General features: G+C 33.7%; 1 protein-coding gene across 1 annotated transcript in view; it reads right to left on the bottom strand.

Moving 5' to 3' along the window:
* Nucleotides 1-21,507, bottom strand: part of LOC129220555 (sodium-dependent noradrenaline transporter-like) — a 96,810-nt gene that overhangs the window by 40,707 nt on the left and 34,596 nt on the right. The window contains exons 5-7 of the mRNA XM_054854986.1: nt 18,246-18,489; nt 13,853-13,991; nt 9,053-9,187 (exon numbers count right to left, since the gene is read on the bottom strand). Of these exons, the coding sequence (XP_054710961.1) occupies nt 9,053-9,187; nt 13,853-13,991; nt 18,246-18,489 (518 nt within the window). The remainder of the gene's footprint in view (nt 1-9,052; nt 9,188-13,852; nt 13,992-18,245; nt 18,490-21,507) is intronic.

Raw genomic sequence — 21,507 nt, 5'->3', positions numbered from 1 at the left:
AAAACACAGATCATGCAAAAAATCGCGGGCTTTATTTGTTTAATCAAAATAGCCCGCAAAAAAAAAAAAAAAAAAAAAAATGCTCTATGTTCCCCGTAGTGTGCAAAAAGTAACGCTTGCAAAAAAGAAAAAAATAATGAAAATAAAAATAAAAGGTGAAGAGAAGGCAAACGTTTTCAGTTGGATCACGTGATGAGGTAAGTTCGGAACTCAGCCGGCAAGCGAACAGCTCGCATTGCATGAAATACACCACCAAAAATACAAAAATTACTCTATCTTCAAAACTTTTCCATTCGTCATATTTAAAATTAAATTTCCTACACTATAGTACAAAAAAAGTTCGTCTGGCGTGATTGGTTCGGGGTCTGTGAGGTTAAAAGTGCTAAAAAGTGCTAAAAATCACATAAAACATGAAATAATTTTTCTTTTCTTCTAATTAAAATATCAAAAATCGAAGCCCGAGGTGCATATCTTCGGCAAAAACTGCACCTGTATACCAAATCTCATCTTTCTAGGCCTTACCGTTTTCCTGGGATGCGCGCCACACACACACACACACACACACACAAACATCTTATTTTATTATATGTATAGATGCTGTCAAGTCTGCTCAGTCTAAAATGTTAAACGCTCTGTTGTTCCGTCTATTGCTAATTGTGCTAGATTTTATGCTTTATCCAAGGTGCATAAAGCTGCTATTCTTTTCTGGCCGATTATTTGCAATATTGGTACGGCTTCGTATAAACTTGCAAAACATTTAGTCTCTATGTTTTCCCCTCTTAGAAGTCACAATTTATTTACCATTAAAAATTATGTTGATTTTGTTAAAAAAAATGCATAGTTTCGTTCCAAATAATTCTTTTATGGCTTATTTTGATGTTGACTCTTCATTTACAAACGTTCCCTTCGAGTGTTTGTTATGCCTTCGTAGAAGACTTTCTGAATTTCATTTCACCAATACGGAAATTGAGGATTTAATTTTCCTTACTCGTACCTGTCTTAAGCAATGTTCTTTTGTTTTTAATGGGAAATTTTATATCATGATAGATGGTCTGGCTATCGGAAACTTACTTAGACCCATTCTTAGTGATATATTTAAGGTTAAGCTGTACCAAAAACTGCAGTTTCAATTTCGTGTTCGGTATGTTGATGATTGTTTTGTTCTAATGATCCAGAATCAGTTTAAGAGTGATGAGGTTTTATCTGTTTTAAACTCCATTGATCCTCATATTCAGTATTCTTGTGAGAAAGAACGGGATAATTGCATTAATTTCTTGATGTACTTGTTTCTCGTACTGAAATTGGTTTTGAAACTACTGTTTATCGCAAACCTTTTGCTGTTTCTTTTACCTCCTCATAGATTATCGTCTCATCCTCCAAATCAAAAATATTCTGCTTTCAATTCTTTTGTTTATCGTGCTATTAATATTTGTTCTTCATGGGAAATTTTTAAAGTGGAACTTAACTATCTAAAAGCTGTGGCAATTGATAGAGACTATCCATCAACTTTGATTGATTCCATTTATAAAAAACTTTGAAATAAATCTCAAACTAATGTTTTTAACCGAACCTTCATCAGAAAGAATTTGGTTGTTTTTTCATTCTTTCCATCTGCAAGCTATCAGGTTGCTAAGATTCTAAAACGTTTCCAATTCCAGGTGTTGTTCTCTCCTATTAATAAACTTTCATTCTCTTCTCTTAAAGATCCTATTCATCCTCTTGATTGTTGTGGAATTTATAAAATTAATTGTAGTTGTAAACTTGCCTATATTGGACAGACTCGGCGTGCTTTAAAATTTCGCTTGAAAGAGCATCAAAATTATGTGAAAAAACAACAATTAAACAAGTCTAGTATTATTGCTCAACATTGTTGGGATTTGAATCACTCTTTTGATTTTAACTCTTATCAGATTCTCTGATTATGCCCCAATTCCTCAGATCTTGACTTTTGGGAATCTTTCCATATTTTGAGGAACAGTTCTAACTTAGTTAATGGTCTTAAAGCAGTTCCGTATTTTTGTAATGTCTGGCACCCATATCCTTAACACTCTCCTTCCCCATTCTTTTTTTTTCTGTTTTGCATACTTTTTTATTTTTCCATTAATTTTTATCTATCTTGCTTTATTTATTCAGCTTTTCCTTTTTTGCGGTTCACGATTATTGATTTTCTTTTTGTTTAAGCTTTGCTTAATCTTTCTCCAATTGAATTCTTTCCTTCGGCTTTACTGTACCTCTGAGAGAGCTCCTGCCCTTTGTTTGCATTCCTATTGGTTCTTTGTTGGTTTTTTATTTTCTCATTGGTCTTTGGCTAATCCGCTATTTTTATCTTTTAAGCTGTTTGCTTGTCTAGCTCTTGGCTTTTGTGGGATGTCTTTTGATCAATAAGCTCATTACTTCTTGTATTGAAAAAAGCGTTCCCTGTAACGCCGAAGCACGTGTCTGCAGTAATCTGCAATTTGTGCTTTTTTGATGTTGTTATTTCTTACTTCATTTTTACTAACGTTAGAGGAAGGAATGACATCTAATCTCTTTCCTCTGCTAATTTTTCTAAACTGCAGTTCCAGAAATGCAATTTAAAACGAGATTTGATTGTGTTAAGAGGAGAGGGTTCGGAGACTATAATTTTTGTGAAATTGAAGTTCTAAAAACGTAATTTCATCCCTCCCTTGAAGAGTTAATGGATCTGTCTTTGTAGCTGTGTTACAAAATTTTCCTTGTAAATATGGACATTCAACAACGTGACCGCAGGAAGCAACTGATCCCATTTCACCAAGATTCCCCCCCCCCCCTACTGTAAGTAAAAGATGAAAATCTCACATGTCAAATAACAAATGCCCACTTCCTCTTGGTGTTTGGACCAAAGATCACATGAATTTTCAATGCATTTTTATGACTTTTAAATGATGTGCTATGAAATAAACCGTTGATATCTGTTCACTGGGGACTCTTTACGCGTGTTTGTTGAGTATTGTTTTGCACTGATGATGAATGGAGGTTCCAGTGTTTTCTGAAATAGCTATTCTGTCGTGCTAAGAACAAAAGCGGTATCTGTTGTTGAGCTGAAACTGAGAAATCACTTTTTAATGTTTTACGTCTCCATATATTAGATTCAGATGCAACGTTTTCCGAATTTTTTTACAACTATTTCCTTTTTGTAAATGAACATAGATCACCGTTATTAGGTAAAATACGTTACAAAGAACCATCTGGAGACAATAATTCAATTTTGTTAAAAAGAGCAGAACGACTTTTGTGATTAGCACGGCAGTATTTACAGAATTTTCTGGACAATTTGTGCTTTATTTACCTTATTTTTTTTTCTTTTACTTATACATTAACCCAAAATATAATTCATCAATTTTCATTTCGTAAATGAGGGTTTCTTTTTTGTTTGGCACTTGAAATTAATTGCTCTCTCAAACTTTTGGATTATAACATCCGAAAAAGGAACATATTTCCATTTCATTATTCTCTTGCTATGTCGGCTTCGTTTCATTCATTCTGTGGCTACCTCTATTAATTTTTAAGAGCGGAAATACCTTAGTCATACAATATTATTAAATATTAATAATGGAATACATTAATAGTAACGTTCACTAGCTAAAATACACGAATGGAAATTTCTTTTCACATAAATCATGAATCATTGGAATTATTTTAAATCTGGAATGTTTCAACCATTTTAACTATCGAAAACATTTGTTGACGGTAGAATACTGTTCAGGTAAATTTTTCATCTCAAAATCAATTTGCGTTTATACTAAACTCCTAGTCCAGTGCTTAACAACAGGCAGATCACAAAAGAAAATTATAACTTCTTGGATCATGGAATAAACATTTTTTTAATTATCAAAAGAATGGGAGAAAAAAAAAGGAAAAAAATGAAAATCATTTTAATGAATGAACATAACCTTATCATTAAAAATTTCCTGCATGCTTACGAGAACAGCCTCGTTACTTTAATCTTCAACAATCAGACAGCAATCATACGAAAACGACTGTCTTCGACAGAACAAGAACCGAACTGTTTATTTAACGTTTTCGTGATCGAGTCCTTTCATCAAATTACCACTTGAAACAAATGTCGTTAAAACACGAAACTTCATTTAAGCTGAGTTTCCAGTTATTTGTATTAGCTTCAAATGGCGAATTGCCTTAGTGCTGTAATTGGATCACCACCATTACTTTGATTGATATTATGAAGGAAATAAGGACAAGTAATTTATTTTATGTGGTTTTTGGTTTTAGTGAATGAAATGACGAATTAATTACCCCATCATAATATCTAAATGCTTGCGTAAGAGTATGATCTTTATGTCCAATGAGTTTCTTATTGATAAGGCTTAACTATAGAAAAAGCTTGTTTTAAAAGCTTAACTGTGGAAAAAACTTCTTTTTGGTTTTAGTTCACGAAATGACGACTTATGAAGAAATGACGAATTAATTATCCCATCATAATATCTAAATACTTGCGTAAGACTACGATCTTTATGTTCAAGGATTTTTTTTTCATTACTAAGGCTTAACCATAGAAAAAGGTTGGGCGGTGGTAGCCCGATCGGTAGTGTCGGATTCGGGGCCGGAGGGTCCTGGGTTCGAACCTCGATGGTCGATGACCCACCGTCGTCATTAAAGGGGACTGGGCGACGTTAAATATGGTCTCAATTTCCTCCAAGTGAAACGATACCTCTGGGGGTGCTAGCACCAGGTAGCTATTAGCTCCTGGACTAGTTCTAAATTCTCATTAACTGTTCGATCCGGTGATGGTGCTGCCATCTATCGGTATATAAAATAATGGAGGCAAGGCACTTAGTATGCAGTCCTCGACATAAATACAGTTGTAGTCAGTTGTGACTCTGAATAGGAATAGGGATAGAAAAAGGTTGTTCTAAAAACTTAACTATAGAAAAAGCTTTTTTTTTTGTTTTAGTAAATGAAATGACGAATTAATTATCCCATTAAAATATCTAAATGTTTGCGTAAGAATACAACCTTAATGTCCGAGGATTTTTTTCATTGCCAAGGTTTAACTACAGAAAAAGCTTGTCGACGTACTTTTTAACAGACGAGGTAAAAAAAGATGCAGGAGGAAGGTTACAGTCACTCAAGGTAGCTTTGATCCTCATTTTCTTTATTTTTAATCGCCACACTTAACTTTTAATGGTGGTATTATATCGGTTGATACAAAACTGAACTGAAACTCCAAAACTATAGTATAGTTACTTAAAATTAAGATCTAATCTTCATAATTTGCAAAGAACTTGGTTCAAAGCTATACTGCCCTTTAGAGAAACATTGAACCATGGAAGAAAATAGATGTAAAATAAATTATTTGAATAAAAATAAAGCAACTTTGAGCAAAAAAAAAAAAAAAAAAAAAAAAGAAAGAAAAAAAGAAGCCTAAATGTTTAAAACTTACTATTTTTTTTCAAATCACAAGAGATTTCCATCCTTTATATATTTTCAAAAGATTTTACAATGCAATGGACAACCTTTGCCTAGCACTTGGTACTTTAAAATAAGACATCACATTGTCGACCGCGCAATCAAAGTATCAATGGTTTTACGTTTTTTTTTTGAAAAAATTAGCATAATCAAGATTCTTGTTTCTTTTGCGGAACCCGTAATAATGTTTAGTAGAACCGTAGGGTTTGAGGAACCCTGGATTGACTGAAAAGAATCACGTTTTTCTACGCTTCCTTATTATTTTTCCGTTGGCATTTGAAGCAGGCAATTAAAGCAAGCGTAGGGGTAAAATGAGATTTGAATTCTAAATGCTACTGGATGTTTGTTTGAAGTAAATCAAGTCATTCATTGTAGAGATTCAGCTTCTGGCTTACAGCCAGTTTAAGGCGGAAGGCAATGCGGCCGTTGGCCTTTCAGTTCAGGAAAAGAGTTACAATTAATATGATTGGATTTATATTAATTGAACATTAAATGAAACAAAAAAAACTTCATGCATTATGGATCTAACTTTTCAGCTATCAGACGGGTTTTCAAATTCGAACTTTTGTCTTTTACTGATTTTTTTAAAGTGGAGGTTGTGCAAGAAAATTCTGTCTTACAGTCGAAAACTTCCTCGTGTTATAAAGCATTGCTTTCAGCAACTACAAAAAAAAAAAAAAAAAGTATTTTATAGGTCCCCCCAAAAAGGTAGGAGCTCGTGTCTTACAGGGTCTGTATAAAAAGTAATGAGATTGAGCTGTGTTCAAAGAATTTATTGCAGATATTAATACTAACACCTAAAATGCTTCAAAATAAGACCCTTGGCCTAACACACTTATCCCAGCGAATCTTCTAAGCTTTGGAGGCTGCTTCCTGAATGTCATTTAAAAGTCTTGTACTAGCATTTTCACGGCATCCAGAGTTCTATGGTGATGCTCTTTTAGTGATGTTTTCATCTTCGGGAATAGAAAGAAGTCTCCTGGGAATAAATAGTGACCGTAGGCGGGCTGGGGATGCAGAGCGATACCATTATTGATCAGGAAGTCTTGGAAGATGAAGGGTGTTTCCAGCATTTCTAAAGTTTTTAGCAATGATGCTGTAAACTGTCATTTTATCAAGTCCAACTTCATCTGCAATCATTCTCACATTTAACCGGCGGTCCGAATTTATCACAACACGCACACGATCCGCATTTGCGTCCGTTCTGCTGGTTGACGGGCACCCTGTTAGAGATTTATACTCCACGCTCTCCGGTGGCCATCTTTGAAACACTTGTGCCACCGAAGCACATGCGCCTTTGGCTGACAATTATCTCCGAACACTTGCTTACACATCTTTAAAGTCTCTGAGGACGATTTCCCAAGTTCCACACAAAACTTAATCACGTAACGCTGCTCAAATGTTTTTCCGCACTTTGGAACTGGAACCGACATTAGCAACAGAGGTACACTATAACGACAATGCTGCCCGAACAAAGTCTCCCAGGCTAATGTGGACCGGAGTGGGTCCCCACCAGTAACCCCCTCCACCAACCTAACTGATTTGTGCGCACTTGGGAGGTACAGTCGCTTCAGAAAAAAAGAGTCTGATTACTTATCATACAAACCCTGTACTTACAAAATTTCATATTTCAATAGGAGAAATTTAATATGCTTTCATCTAAAGTTGAATTTTAAAAATTGTTTCCCAGCCGTTGTTCTGATTTACATATTTTCGTGCGGGGATACGTTTATCGATCTTTTCATTTCATTATGATATGAAAAAAATATGGCTATCAATGATTATATTTGTCGTTTTTTTCACCTACTTCAAAAATAATGTTTAAAAGTAATATTGATTTTCTTTAAAGAATGAAAATTACTTTTTTACTTTTAGAGCGATTTCCAGTTACATGAACGGAAGTTGTATTCTTTTCTTTTATGCAATTTTGAAGCCTGTTCCTACCCCCCCCCCCCCCCATTTTTCTGTTGCACTTATCTCTATTCATTGATATATCAATCTATGAATTCTTTCAAAAACAGTTTTCTACCTATTTGGCCAAAAGTTTAGTGATTAATTTTTATCACCTAAAGACCTAAGAAGTAAAAATAATTTACGATTACAAAAAATAAACGTGAAATTTTTTTGAAAAAGACAATAAATAAATGGTGGCACTGTCTAAATTTGTAATGAAACTTTTGCATACCTGTTTTTCAGATTGTATATGAGGAACCCGATTCTTTTTTTTTTTTTTTAATAAAAATTTTTTTTTGTTCCCAATTTTTTTTTTGTTACACTTATCTTTATTCATTTAAATCTGAATTTGTGAATTCTTTTAAAAATACTTTTTACCTTTCTAGTTATAGTTTAGTGATTATTTTTTTGTCATCTAAAGACCTAAAAAGGGAAGCTAATTTATGATTACAAAAAATAAATGTAAAAATTGAACTGAGAAAGATAACTTCGTCTGAAAATAAATGGTGGCTCTGTGTAAATTTCTAACGAGACTTTTACATATCTGTCTGAGGAATTACAAGGAATCTGATTTTGCAATTCTTTTATACAATTTGGAAGCGTATTATTATTTTATATTTACCAATTGTTTTAGTTACACTAACCTCTATTCATTATTGCCGCTCATTTTCCCCTCCGAGCTTTATCACGGCCGCGGAGTAAGAAGAGGTCATGGAGTCAGATTTGTTGAGTAAAGGGGAGTCGCTCATTTTCTCCTTCGTGCTTTGTCAAGGCCGCGAAGTAGAGGAGGTCATGGAGTCAGATTGTGGGATAAAGGAGTTGGCGTCACTCATTTTTCTCCTCCGAGCTTTGTCATGGCCCCGGAGTGAGAGCAGTTCATGGAGTCAGATTGTGGGGTAAAGGGGAGTCGCCCATTTTCTCCTTCGTGCTTTGTCATGGCCGCGAAGGTCATGGAGTCGGATTGTGGGATAAAGGAGTTGGAGTCGCTTATTTTCTCTCCTACTCCGCAACCCTTCAGTTTTATCCCAGAAACTCCTTCCTCCATGTTAAAGAACGGATTCCCATTCCGTGTTGAACTCGTGCATAGTGAAATAACAACGTTTAACAAAATTGCAGATTACTGCATACACGTGTTTCGGGGTTTCAAGGAACCCCCTTTCAAAGCAAAATAAGTAAGTGGATGGACAGTAACGTTATTTAAAAAAATTCCGCGGTTTAGGGTATATATTCAATGCGTTTTGTTGGACAGAAATATCAAAATACATGCAAAATGCATAATTACATTTTGTTTTTAAAACCCAGGGGTCAATAACCCCCCCCCCCCCCCGATCGCCCACTAGACGGTTCTGCTTATGGATGAAAAGACACCCAGCAAAAAGGAAAAAAATCTTTTGACGGTTGTCTCTTTATTCATAAGCTTACTTATTTTGCAATGAAAAAGGGGTTCCCTGTAACCACGAAACAAGTGTATGGAGTAATCTGCAATTTTGTGCAATTGAACTTTCACTTTTCAAACACAAAGGCATTTATTCAACCTTACGTGTATAGTATTTTTTGTTGCTAAAGTGTATACTTCACTTATTCTAATCCTTTAATTGTAATGAAAATCGGTTCTTATTTCAAGAATTTAAATTTTACCTGTCGATAGTCTTACCTGTGAATGCAGGAGCTTCGATACATCTGGACTTAAGTAATATGTAACTCCCTCAGCAGCTCCAGGAAGAAATGCACCCCGGAACAGCAGTATGGTAAGTATAACGTAAGGAGCTGTTGCAGTGACCCAGACTACCTGAAAATAAACCATAATTAATACTAATTTATGCGTATGAAATCAAAAATTTAGTTTAACGTAAGCAGTAACTTGCAATTAAATAATATTTCCCCCCTAGAAACTAATCTAATGCTCGATAGATTTTTTTTTCTGTTAATTTCTCTGCTTTTAACTGTTCATTCGGGTGCTACTTCAAAAGTTTCCGAAGAAAAAAAAAGAGAGATTTCTCATTTTGTTTGTTAAATTTAGGAATCTCATTAAATGCGACTTCTGGCGTAACTTTCTTAGCGTGAAAACAGGTTTAATGTATCATTAAAATATCGCGAGAAATAAAAGAGGTAAAATGAGTTCAAAATAAATTAAATTCTCTTATATATATATATATATATATATATATATATATATATATATATATATATATATATATATATATATATATACATACATACATACATACGCACATACAAGTCAATGATCGAGGAACGCTGCTGACATCAACCATGAAATTTGTACCACGGCATGATAATTTGATAATATGTTTTGGTAATGTTGAAACTTCAGGGAAAGGCTTCATTGTGACACGGCTGAACTGGATTCGGTAACCTAACTGTTTTACTGGTGAGACTGTGTCCATTCAGGGGAATGAAGAAACGAAAAAGGTGTCAACAGTGAACACAACCTACTGGAGTTTAGGGTTAGTCCACTGGAGTTAGGATTAAAATTTCAGCTGTCAAAATATCACCAAACAGGCAATTGCTTCGTTCAAATGTAGAAGCAATTTTCACCCGTCATATCTTGACGGGCGATTTTCTAGTATTTCAATGATATTGAAAAAAAAAAATGAAAATGCTATTTTTATGAGAAGAGAAATGTTTCTCTCAGTCAGACGGTCTGTTTTTCTTCTCGAATTAATAAATATGAGGGATGTGTGCGATTCAACGATGCGTTGTGTGCTTGTTCATCGAACAGAGTGATAGCTATTAAAACATATTTCATTCATGAAATTTTGATTAGTATGCCAATCTACTTTGTTTAGAAATTTTAAACAGTTTAAAAACGTTTAAAATAAGCGCATTTCAGGTAAATTTGAAGTACTGTCAAGCCTCCCAAAAGCGGACACCGTCAGGACCAAAGTTTTTGTCCGCTTTTGGGAGTCTGAGTTTACAATGACATTTTAATTTTGTATTTTAAACCTACACATACAGTGCATAGTTCTAAATTAAATTAATGAGCATTGCTTTTATAAGTGAACTTAACTAATAAGTAAATAATCCGCTGAATCTTTCGAGAAAATAAAATAGGAAGGCATTTGTAAACTGCTTCCTCTAGCTGAACAAAACCGATCAAGTACAATGGAATGAATGTCGCTGATTTTCAGCAACTTTTTTGTTTTAGATCGTAGCAAAATGTAGCGCAGTCGGCTACTTTTCACTTAATCTGGCAATACTGTGCCGATTCCTCATCAGCGTCTGGAGAGTAAAGACGATACGATGACGCTAGTCTCCCAAAATTTAGTTGGAAGAAGCGGGGGGGGGGGGGGGGGGGGGGAGATGCCTTTAAGTTGCACGTGAGTATTTTTTCTCTTTTCCTGCAAACTGACAAAGCAAGGTACTGTGTAAAAGGAGAAAGATTTTTTTCTTCAGTTTTTTGCTGGAATTTTGTGCATGAAATGAAAACAAAACTTTCATAAGCTTCGACTAAAAGGTTCGACTTGAATGGCTCCTGTTTTCGGAGAAAAAGGGGTGTTAACCCTCTTATCGGTACTGGTTAGCCCGAGAACATAGTAAAGGAGTAGAAAAAATGCTTGCTACAAAAGCAGTGCTGAGCAAATGCTTACCAGACACAGAAAAATAAAACGAAACTCGGCTGATTTACTGTTCGTTAACGGGAATGTCCGCTAACGAGGAGTGAAATACAATTTACGCCTATCTCGAGGGTCTGTGGATTCAGAAACTGTCCGCTATCTGGGAATGTCCGTTAAGGGAGGTTTGACTGAATTTGTAAATTTATAAATTTAACTTAACCTTTAAGAACACGGACGGTGTAGCGGGTACGCAATTTAGCGATAAATCAGCTGTGAATTTTAGAATAGTCACTTGACCAACACCTGGCTATTATTTACTCTCTTTCCAAGGTCCGTTTAGTGACGTACTTGTGATTAAAGTTGAAAGTTGCCTTTTTCTTTTGTTCTTTTTTGATTTTTTTTTTTTTTTTTTTATAGAACCCACACGTGAGTGGGTCAATTTTGTATGCAAAAAGCATATAAAAACAACAAAATACAACTGTGAGAGATGCAATAATTGTTTAAGAAATGCCAACGAGTTGTCTCTTTGACTAAAATATCATTTATATGTATACTTTTTTTAAAATTTTTATTTTATAATCGTGAAATTCATAAATTAAACGTTATCATTTTTTACTTTATTGTGATCGTATTCATTTAAATTGTGTTCGTCAATTAGACCTTTGTTACTTCTATAACATTACTATACCTTTGTATTGAAAAACAAAATCTTTAAAAAATGATAGTTTAGCTTTTAAAAATGATGGCGTACGGACTACGACTTCCGTGATCTTATCTTACTTCAAACCGTCCATGTTCTACATACACATGTAGAACACGGTTAATTACATAACGAAGGAATACAAACCTTTTTAACTAAAAAGACAATAACACTAAAATATATTATATAACATCTAAAAGTTGAAAAAAAAAAAGAAATTTCAAAAATATGTTTTTTTTTTGGTTACATACTATGTAACAAATGTATTTTTTATTTTCGTTTCAAGAAATAGAGCAAAAGTTATGCATAAAACCTAAAATACGATTTTCCACGTACTAAGAGATAGATTCATTGACTCACTCAAGTTGAAGCGTTTTACATTTTAGGCAAAAGAATGAATTGCAAACTATATAAAAAAATATTATATATTTTTTTTATGATTTTTTTTACAGTTGAACAGAGCTCAGTCTTATAGTCTTCAGAGTTTGTTTTCATTCTTAAATAATCTCTGTTTTGTTGAACGTATAAAATATCACAATAAGTTAAACAGAGTTGACGAAAACTCTACTGACGTGAGTTGCCATAAATTAAGCCCTTTATATAAAACATATTGTTTTCAAAAAGTTCTAATTGCTGAAAATATACATTTAAAATTCTTTGCAGTCCTAGCCAATTCAGACAAACTTAGCTTTGTTAGAAAATTGATGTTGATGGTAAAGTGGGCTCGTTTAATCTTAGGCGACCTAGTAAAAATATTTATGCCTTCGATTTAACGTTTTCTGAGATGTCCTTATTTTTCCAAATTCATGTTATGCAAACCTGAATGCAGATGGTCGTTACTTAATGACTGTATGATAAACATTTACATTAAAAAAAGAAACATATACTTTATAGAATTTTACATATAACACGAATTTAACTGGCTCGAATGTAACATGAATTTAACTGATATATTGAGCATATTGAGTGTATGCAAAAAACATCACTACTTCAAACAGCAAAACTAAATCTGTGTTTTATCCATTAGTATAAAAGGCGAAACCATTTTTTATATTTTCAGCAATAGCCACTTAATTCATAATTGTAAGCATCGATTGCAGCATACTGTATTTCTCGTTGTTTAATTTTAATTATCCAGATCTTATGGTCTCCTATTCTTGATAATGGTCAGAAAAAATGAATTCCTTTGCTCTTTTTCGACTTTTAGGTTTTAGCTCTAAATGTGAAATGAAGTCTTAATAAGGGAAGCTTAAAAAATGAATAAATACTAAAAAATCCCTTCATGGTTTATACCTAAATTAAAGAAAAACGCGATTAATACTAATACCGTTGAAGGAATTTTAAAAAAGTGGCTTAAAGTGATTTTTCGCTCTGGTTGGCTCATTTTCTCTCGACTTTTGTTTGCTTTTAAAATGCAATTATAGGCAGGATCACTTAATAATTAGTATTTTGACGATGCAATAAAATTAAGGTTTGAAGTTATGATTTAATTATGAATATTTAATCCAGAACGAGATAATTAAGATATTAAGTAAGCGTGTATATTGCAATTTAAAATTCATTACCATCTTTTTTTTTATTTTTTAGAAAAGATAAGCTATTTATTGATTGTTTACATACCTTTGAGTGATCTTAGGATTTAAGTACAAGTTATTTAAAATTTGAAAATACTTTTAAGAGTTTTTTATTTTAAATTCTGAAACACATTTCATGTTCTTGAACACTCTTTTTTAACACCCACCAACAAAATCCATCATACTCTCATGAAATTTGTAAAATAACTTGTGGAAAATTTGAGGAAGTAAATAAATAAGGAACTCTTGAACTCCAGAAATAATTTTAGGCGACGACTTTGCTCTTGCTCTAAAAATTTGTTAAAGAAAAAATTGTTTTAAGGGCTCTCAATATTTCAAAATTTCAATAGTTGGGGTTTTGGCCAACAATCTGGTCATCCTGGTTACGCAAATCTCTTAATTTTTCTAGTTTTAGCCCCAGAGTTTTATTTGTCAATTTAAATAATTAAATTGGTGTGTTACTTTATTTATATTGCTAAGGCGGGGAAAAAAATCCGTACCTGCAAATTAACGTTGATAATATTTAGTGCCAATAGAAAGACCGCCAAAAATCTCAAGTATCGAAATCTTTCCAGTGAATAAGTATTTCGAATCTATCTTCTTACCTTCCCTGAAGATTTAACTCCTTTGAAGAGGGCGAAGTATAGAATGACAAAAACGGAAAAGACACACAACACCAACTGCCACTTTGGAGTTCCTAGATCATCAAAACCGGAGCTCAAATGTAATTCTAGCACTCCGCGGCTGAAACGAAAATGGAGAATAATCGATGAAGAACTTTTTAAATTAAAAATATAGGTTGACAAAATATTAACTAGAAAACAACATTTGATTGCACAAAATTGCATATTGCTGTAATCTGCAATTCCGTGCAACCAAATGTTATTTGTTTCTTTAAAACTTTTTAAGCATTAAAATGTTTATTCAACTTTAACAAAATAATTTTTCGACATTCTAGTAAAGAACAATTGCTTAATCTTAAATGTGCCAATTGTTTCTGAGCAATTTTTGGTGACAAAGTAACCACCCAAATTGACTGTCAATACTTGCAGCTAACATAGAATTAAACTTGTAGATATGCCTTAATCACACCTGAGATGATCGTTTAACTTTATATTTGAGTTCGTAAAATCGCTTTGCTGTTTGCTATTCCAAAAAAAAAAAAAAAAAAAATCAAAAAATAATTTTACAGACAGCTGTAAAACCATCACTTGAAAAATTCGCTAAGATGAAGTTCACTCTAACATTTTCACTTTCCACAAAAGAAAAATTACATTTACATGAAACAAAAGTTTAGTTTTGTGACATCGAAATATAAGCTCTTGTGTATCGTAGTAATTACATGGAAAAATTTAATGTCACCAAAATCATGTGTTTACCGACAATAAAGTTTTTCAATGCAAGTACTTTTGAGCAAAAATACCACTATATATGTAAAAATAATATAAAAACGTCCTATCATAAAGAATAAGTCCTATCATGAAGTCCTATCATTACAAATCGTAAAAGCAGTTTTTTGCTGTTTTGGGGGCAGGATGGACTTGAAAGATCCCTAGAGAAATTTCAGAGTTGAAGTTTTACAAAAGCAGTTTTAGGCTTTTTCCTTGGTGGTGTTAGATGTGGTCGGGACAGCTTACAAGGTATAGTACCTTCGGAAAAAGTTTCAAAACTCACAATTTTAGGAAAGTTAAGGGGGGTTACCTCCCTCCCCAAATTTTTATCAAAATTGATTTCAATACCATGTTATTTTTGGTAACGTCTAACGGTTTCGACATTTCATCCAAAAAATTTTTAAGTTGTAAAATTTTAACTTTCTATGGTGATTAGGGACGTAAAAGGAATAAAGAAAGTTCAGGTACTCTCTCTGAAATTTTTTAGGAATAAAATCCCTAAAACCACATTTTAGAATTTCTTCGATGATGTTAGAAGAATGGTCAGAATTCAGGAGCTGTTGCCGGAATTAATTGAAATTGAGTTCCAACAATACAATTTTAAGCTATGCGTTGAGACGTTCGAGGAGGGGGATCCTTCGGAATTTTTTCGGCAGTCAAATGCTTCGTTCAAGTCTGTTCAGTGACATAAGGGGTAGGATGAGAACTCTAGGTATCGCCCTGGAAGTTTGCTGAGACTGAGGCTTATTAATTTTAAACTTGATATTTGGTAATGTTTGGGGAAAGGGTGGGGAATTTGGAGTTCCCTTAAAGTCAAAAAGCTATTATTTAAAAGGTATCATTGACGACGTTACTCAAAGAGAGGGGAGGGGATTCCCTGCCTCGTAAATAGTAAGAAATTTAACTCGAGGCTATTTTTGGCCCAGTGAGGGCAGACAGGTTAGCGGCTCTCTTCCAGAAATGTTTCGAAACTGAAATCCTAAAAATGAATTTTAAATTATCTTTGGTGACAAAAAGAAGAAGAGTGCGGTTCGTATGCTCTCCTCAAAAAAAAGGGTAACTAGATGCGCCCATGTCAAATGATTGTTGTTAAACAACTTCCAACTTGTTAAATGTCGAACTTAAATGCTTTGTTAGTGAGGCTGCTCTTCGTCTTTTAGTTCTATCGACCTTGACCGCGCCATTTTTGGCTTAATTTATTCAAACGTTGCTCCCGTGCAATTGTTCAAGTAAATCTCGGTTGTGTTTTTTGTTCGAACACGCAGTTATTTAAGGAAAGATTGCGTAAAGTTTTGAAGAAGAATAGAACTTACACAGGAAAAAATGAACCTCAAAAGTCCTATTATCCGAGTAATGAAAAAAATATCTAATTAACTTTCTTTCATTTTCCTTCTTTTTATTACCTCTATTGCCTTTGTTTTTTTAATAAATCGGAACTGGATGCAAATGAGCGTTGGTTATCGAATTTTTATTTCTCACAAAACTAACCGAGTGGAAAAGTTTTTCCGACTGCCGCTCTTTGCCCTTTAGCGATTCCCGTATGAACCACAAGTTTACGATCCGTTTACAATAACACAAGAAGATAAATAAAATAAGTAATGAGGCTCTTACTGGTAGAAGAATAAACGAACCTTTCTTTTGAGCCCATTCCAATTTGCGTAACCGAGAAACCTTTTTGCAGCGTGATCTGAAATATCTCCCATTGTCTCTCGTTCATGAAGATCTCCGGATGACGAATCAGTGACGTTGAAACCAATTCCGTGGGAAAAGATTTAATTTGTTTACGCGGAGCCGGTAGATTCGACTTGCCAGAGGAATGCGCCGTTTTCGTTCTATTTTTGAAATTCAAGTCAGAAATTCCGTTCGGAAGAACGCGGTTAATAAACCATGAACATCAGAAAAATCATCTGATTTGGTTGCAACTGTGCATGCATGCCGTCAACAGAGGCATTAAAGAGTTCTAGAAAATATTTTCCAAGAGTAATTAATCTCTTCAAAAAGCAATACTCAGTTCAAATTAGTTGTTGATTTTCCTCAATTACTTGATGTGCCAAATGATCCATAGGTTTAAAATTTTTACAATTCAAGCATGCTGTTTCTTTGAAACATTAATTATTTCAGATGGTAATTTCCGATTAGCAGCAAGCAAGCAATAAATCACGAGAGATTTCCCAATCTATGGTAACCGGGGCTGTTTTGAATATTTCAAATGTTGACAGACTGGGCCAAAAATAGTCGATTAGTCAATTTTCCGCCAATTTTGTATGGTTAATATTAAAGTACCCATTAATTTGTACCAGGCAATCTAAAAACACTTCAAAGTTCAATTACTTATATAATAAGGAGTACGTTTTTTACTTAACTGCTCATTTACTTAACCATTGTGACTCAAAATCCATTGTCATTTAAAACTTCTATAACTCACGGAATAATGTAAGAACTTTTTTTTACAACTTACACTCACACGGGGCAAATGCATAATGACATACAACGAACCAAAATTAGAGTTATGCAAAAAGCTCCATTTTGACTGATGTGTTCTGCATACTCTACTAGAAAGCTCAAAAATTGGTCAACAGCTCTGGGGTTAGTCGTTTGCTCAAGTGTTGTAAACTTAACTGAAGTGATTTTTATGAAATTTTATAAACTATGAAACTAACATTTTGACATTTTTTCGCGTAAAATTTAGGTATTTTTACACCGTTCAAAAAAGGGGAGTTTAAGAAATTTAATTTAGTGGTAGTAAGTTGGTAGAGCGATCATGCATAAAAAAAAATGCGTTTTTGCTTAAGTAACAGCACGGTAATTATAAGTAGGCATCCTACAGCGCGAACAGGTGAACGGAATGCAACGAAATTTTTTATATAGGCTATACACGAGATGCGTTTATAGAATTTTGGAAAAAATAATCAGTTTTAAAATGTCCACCAGAGGGCACTTTTTGGGGGAAAACATAAAATTTAACACAATGAACGCGAAAATCAAGATACAGAAACATTAACAATCTAAAACAAGAATTGTGAGTAATAAAATGTAAAACTGGTAAAAGCTGTTAACTATAGGGAAAAAATTTCGTGATGAAGAGGAAGCTTTATGGGAAACAGCTTAGGGTAAGGCGCCTATAAAGATACATATGGCGGTTCCAGATTAGGGCATAAAAAGTTTGCAGACGTTATCGTGTTTAAGCAGTTTAAGTCGATGTTTCCGGCTGTTCTAATGATGGTCTCTTTAGTTGAATATGCGCTATTGGTGAAGCTGTTTTACTAAAATAAGAGGAATAGCTTGGCTGTTGCTCATAAATTTTGTAGTAGAAAGAACCTACACACCAATGGTATCCGGATCATGATTAAGAAATTTGGCGAGATTGAGAAATTGGGCGTTCAATTCAATCAATTCCGTAAGCGTATCTCGTATATAGCTGATACGGAAAACTTCGTTGCACTCGGTTCACCAGATTGCTCTGTCAGATGCCGTTTATAAGGGGAGTTTAATTATAATCACCTGGTCTTCAAAGTGCTTTCTCCGTTTAGGATTAGAAATGGTAAATTAGGCTAGCAAAAGAGATTAGTAATCAACAATATTCATAGAAATCAATAATACTACTTACTCGAAGAACTCCAAAGCTGGACTAGTTCTGTTGTTTGGCAGTGTTGAAGAATTGTACGTTTCTCGCTGAGTTGAAGAGTCATTATATCCCCCCCAACAGTTGGCTGTGTTCCACTCGTTGCCGCATCTCACCCAGGGCAACTCGGCGGTCATAGAGGACACCATGAAGTAGATCGTCCATCCGATGATCACGTTGTAGTAGAAGGAAACGTACCACGAGATCAGGACAGCGCAGAACCCTACGCCTGAAGAAAAAAAAATCATGTGTCACGTACTCTAGACATCACATTAGATCATAATCAAAGTTACGAGTTGAAATGATCAACATGTATTTGTATGGTAGGGCGGAGCTAGTTGACCATAGAGGCACGTTATGCAATCGATATTTCTCGAAAACTATTCACCATACATGTAGACATCAAATAGCAGAAAGGAAGGGTTATGGGAGAGGAACTTATCGCGCGATCTTCAATTGCAGCTCGGCAAATGAGTGAAGTAAACTTGCTCATTATTTATTTTTTGACAAAAAGTAATAAACTCATTTGCCGCAAGTTTTCGTCTGTATTAGTACAATGTTATCTGTATTCTGTCAGGTAAGTTTTATTCTTTCATAAATTTACTGTACTTTTGATATGTATAGAGATTCTGGGTAATACTCGTACCGTTTTTTTCGTAATCTCACTTTTATTTTGAGACTGATTTGGGGTTAGTGGAGTAAGTATTGCTCAACTGACCCCCGCGACTTAAAACAAAAGTAGTAATATATTTTTTGCTTTTGTTAGGATGCGGACTTATAAAAGGAAAACTATACGATATTCTTACGCTATGACTTGAATAATGCTTCAAAGGCTGTCAATGATGAGGGAAAAAGTGAATGCCGCCGCCAAAGAATTCGGTATCAGGCGGATGATTTTGACAAGATTTTTGAAAAAATTAAAAGGTGGTGCTTTATCCATGGGTTATGAAAAATCGAGGCAAGTTTTTTCTTCCCAACATGAGGACTCTTTAAAAAAATACTTGCTGCAATTGGCATCAGTCTTTTATGGATGTTCCTCAAAAGACGTTCGTCGGCTTGCCTACAAGTGTGCTGTTAAATTTAGCATTAAAACTCCATCCGCCTGGACTGCAAATAAGATGGCCGGACAAGATTGGCTTACAAAGTTTTTAAAACAAAAACTTGTTTTGAATCTTTCTAGTTGATTTTACTAAAAACTGAAATCTCTTACATCAAGCTTGATGCATAAAATTCACCATCTGACTAACGATTTAGGCTCATGAATTCAAAAGATATTGTCACTCGGTGGCATAGTTGGGCAGAGAAAAGCTTCTACGCCGAGGGCTCGAGTTTGGACTACAGCAAGGTCGTATATGAGTCATTCTCCAGAATATGTATGACCGAAAATATTTTTCAATTTCAATACCTTTTGTTTTCATTTTTTTTTTCGTTATTACATGAAAATTTTACCTACTATAAGAAACTAAACAATGGCCTAGCGAAATTCCAATCATTTAACTCATAAATAAAAAAGATTAAAAAAATTACCTTGTTCATGGAAATAAAATAAAAATAAAGAACAAAACTTGAGTGTTTGAAAATAGAGGCAAATTTAATATCAAAAAAGTAATTTTGTTAATTGTGCAAGCAATAATCTATTTTAATGATTAGTGTGATTCTAATAGTAAGCCATCTTAATTAAAGTGTGGCTTAAACTTTAGTTATCCTTTTATATCAAATTTGTACTAAAAATAGTATAGTAATAATATATTTCAAAATTGGTGAATTTGCGAATATACTGGTAATTTATAATTTTGGTAAAATGTCTAAAATTGATGTACATTCCCTCTATCATTTATTCTGCCCTCAGAAAGAATGACATTGATAAGGCCTGTCACGGAGGTGAGGAATTTTCCGTTAATGTAGGCCAAATGGATACATTTTTTAGGGAAATAATTTTTTTTTCGGTTGCTACAATCTGCACGTGTTAAGCATATGAAAACATGTTACCTTTTTTAAAACTTTTATTTACAGCGCACAAAATTTATCTTCTTGTTTTTCAACAAAAATCTCACAACTTCTTTATGGCTGAAAATAAACAGGGAGGCTCTTTTCTATCATGGAAAATAAAATATGAAGTCATTAACTGCCATCTGTTAATAAGAAATGTCATTTTGTGTTTGGGTAACGGAGATGAAAATTTATTGTGTGACGTAATTCCTTATCCTACTCAAACGCATTAAAATACAATATTATTAAAGTAAATATAATTAAACAATTATTATCTGAGACACTTGTGAAATAAATAATAAACAAATAAATATATACTTTTAAGTAAACAAGTTATTAAGCAACATAAATAGTCCCACCAGGTATGTGACATGCCACAGGTGAGAATTCACATGGTGAGAACCAAAAATATATTGAAATAAAAATTATTAACAGAACATTGTTGGCAGGTTTAAATAGACATATTTTTAATTAAATTAAAAAAAATATTTATTAAATGAATTGTTCCTGAAAGTTTTTACTGTAAAAGGCGTGTGTGACTGAAAAGTTACACTTTTTGAAGAATGACCCATATGTTGTTGATTGATACAGTTGAACTCCAATTATCCGAATCAATTTGGACCGGAACCTATTCCGATGATCAAAAATTCGGACAGTTGGATTTTTTCCGAAAAAAAGGGGCCCACTTTAATTAATTATTGAATGTATGTTGAAAATGAGTGAAAAAATTTATTTTAAAGAAAGAGAGCTTTTAATTAATTATATGGAAAGAACACTTTTACTTGCTAAGCGCACTTATTAGTGCTGTACGTCCGTACAGTATGTACGTCCTGCACTTTATACTCTTTTAAGGCTACTTATTGAATATCTCGGTTCAATTAAACTGCTTGACTAGTTTGCAAGAGGCAATATCGCATCGACAGAATCATTATTTTGAAAATCGCAGTACATTTCCATCTTCATTTTTTCATTTTAATTCGGAATCCGATTCGGATAATCAGCGATTCTGATAATAGGAGCTCGGATAATTGGAGCTCTACTGTGCATCATTTCTGCCTAGTGATTGCAATACCGGTATATTGGTATACTGAATACCGGTATTTCGAGAAATGTTGCAATATCGTAATACCGGTATTTGCAGAGGTAAAATACCGTTATTTTCTGTATTAACTGAAAATAATAAATAATTTCTCTTAAAGAATTTTCAATTCAAATTAAATACCGTGTTACCCCGCATTATTCGGCATGTCGAAAAAAA

This window comes from Uloborus diversus, chromosome 4, assembly GCF_026930045.1.
Source record: "Uloborus diversus isolate 005 chromosome 4, Udiv.v.3.1, whole genome shotgun sequence".
Taxonomy (NCBI): domain Eukaryota; kingdom Metazoa; phylum Arthropoda; class Arachnida; order Araneae; family Uloboridae; genus Uloborus; species Uloborus diversus.
The sequence above is the reverse complement of the archived record's forward strand: the minus strand, read 5'-3'. Positions and strand labels throughout refer to the sequence as shown.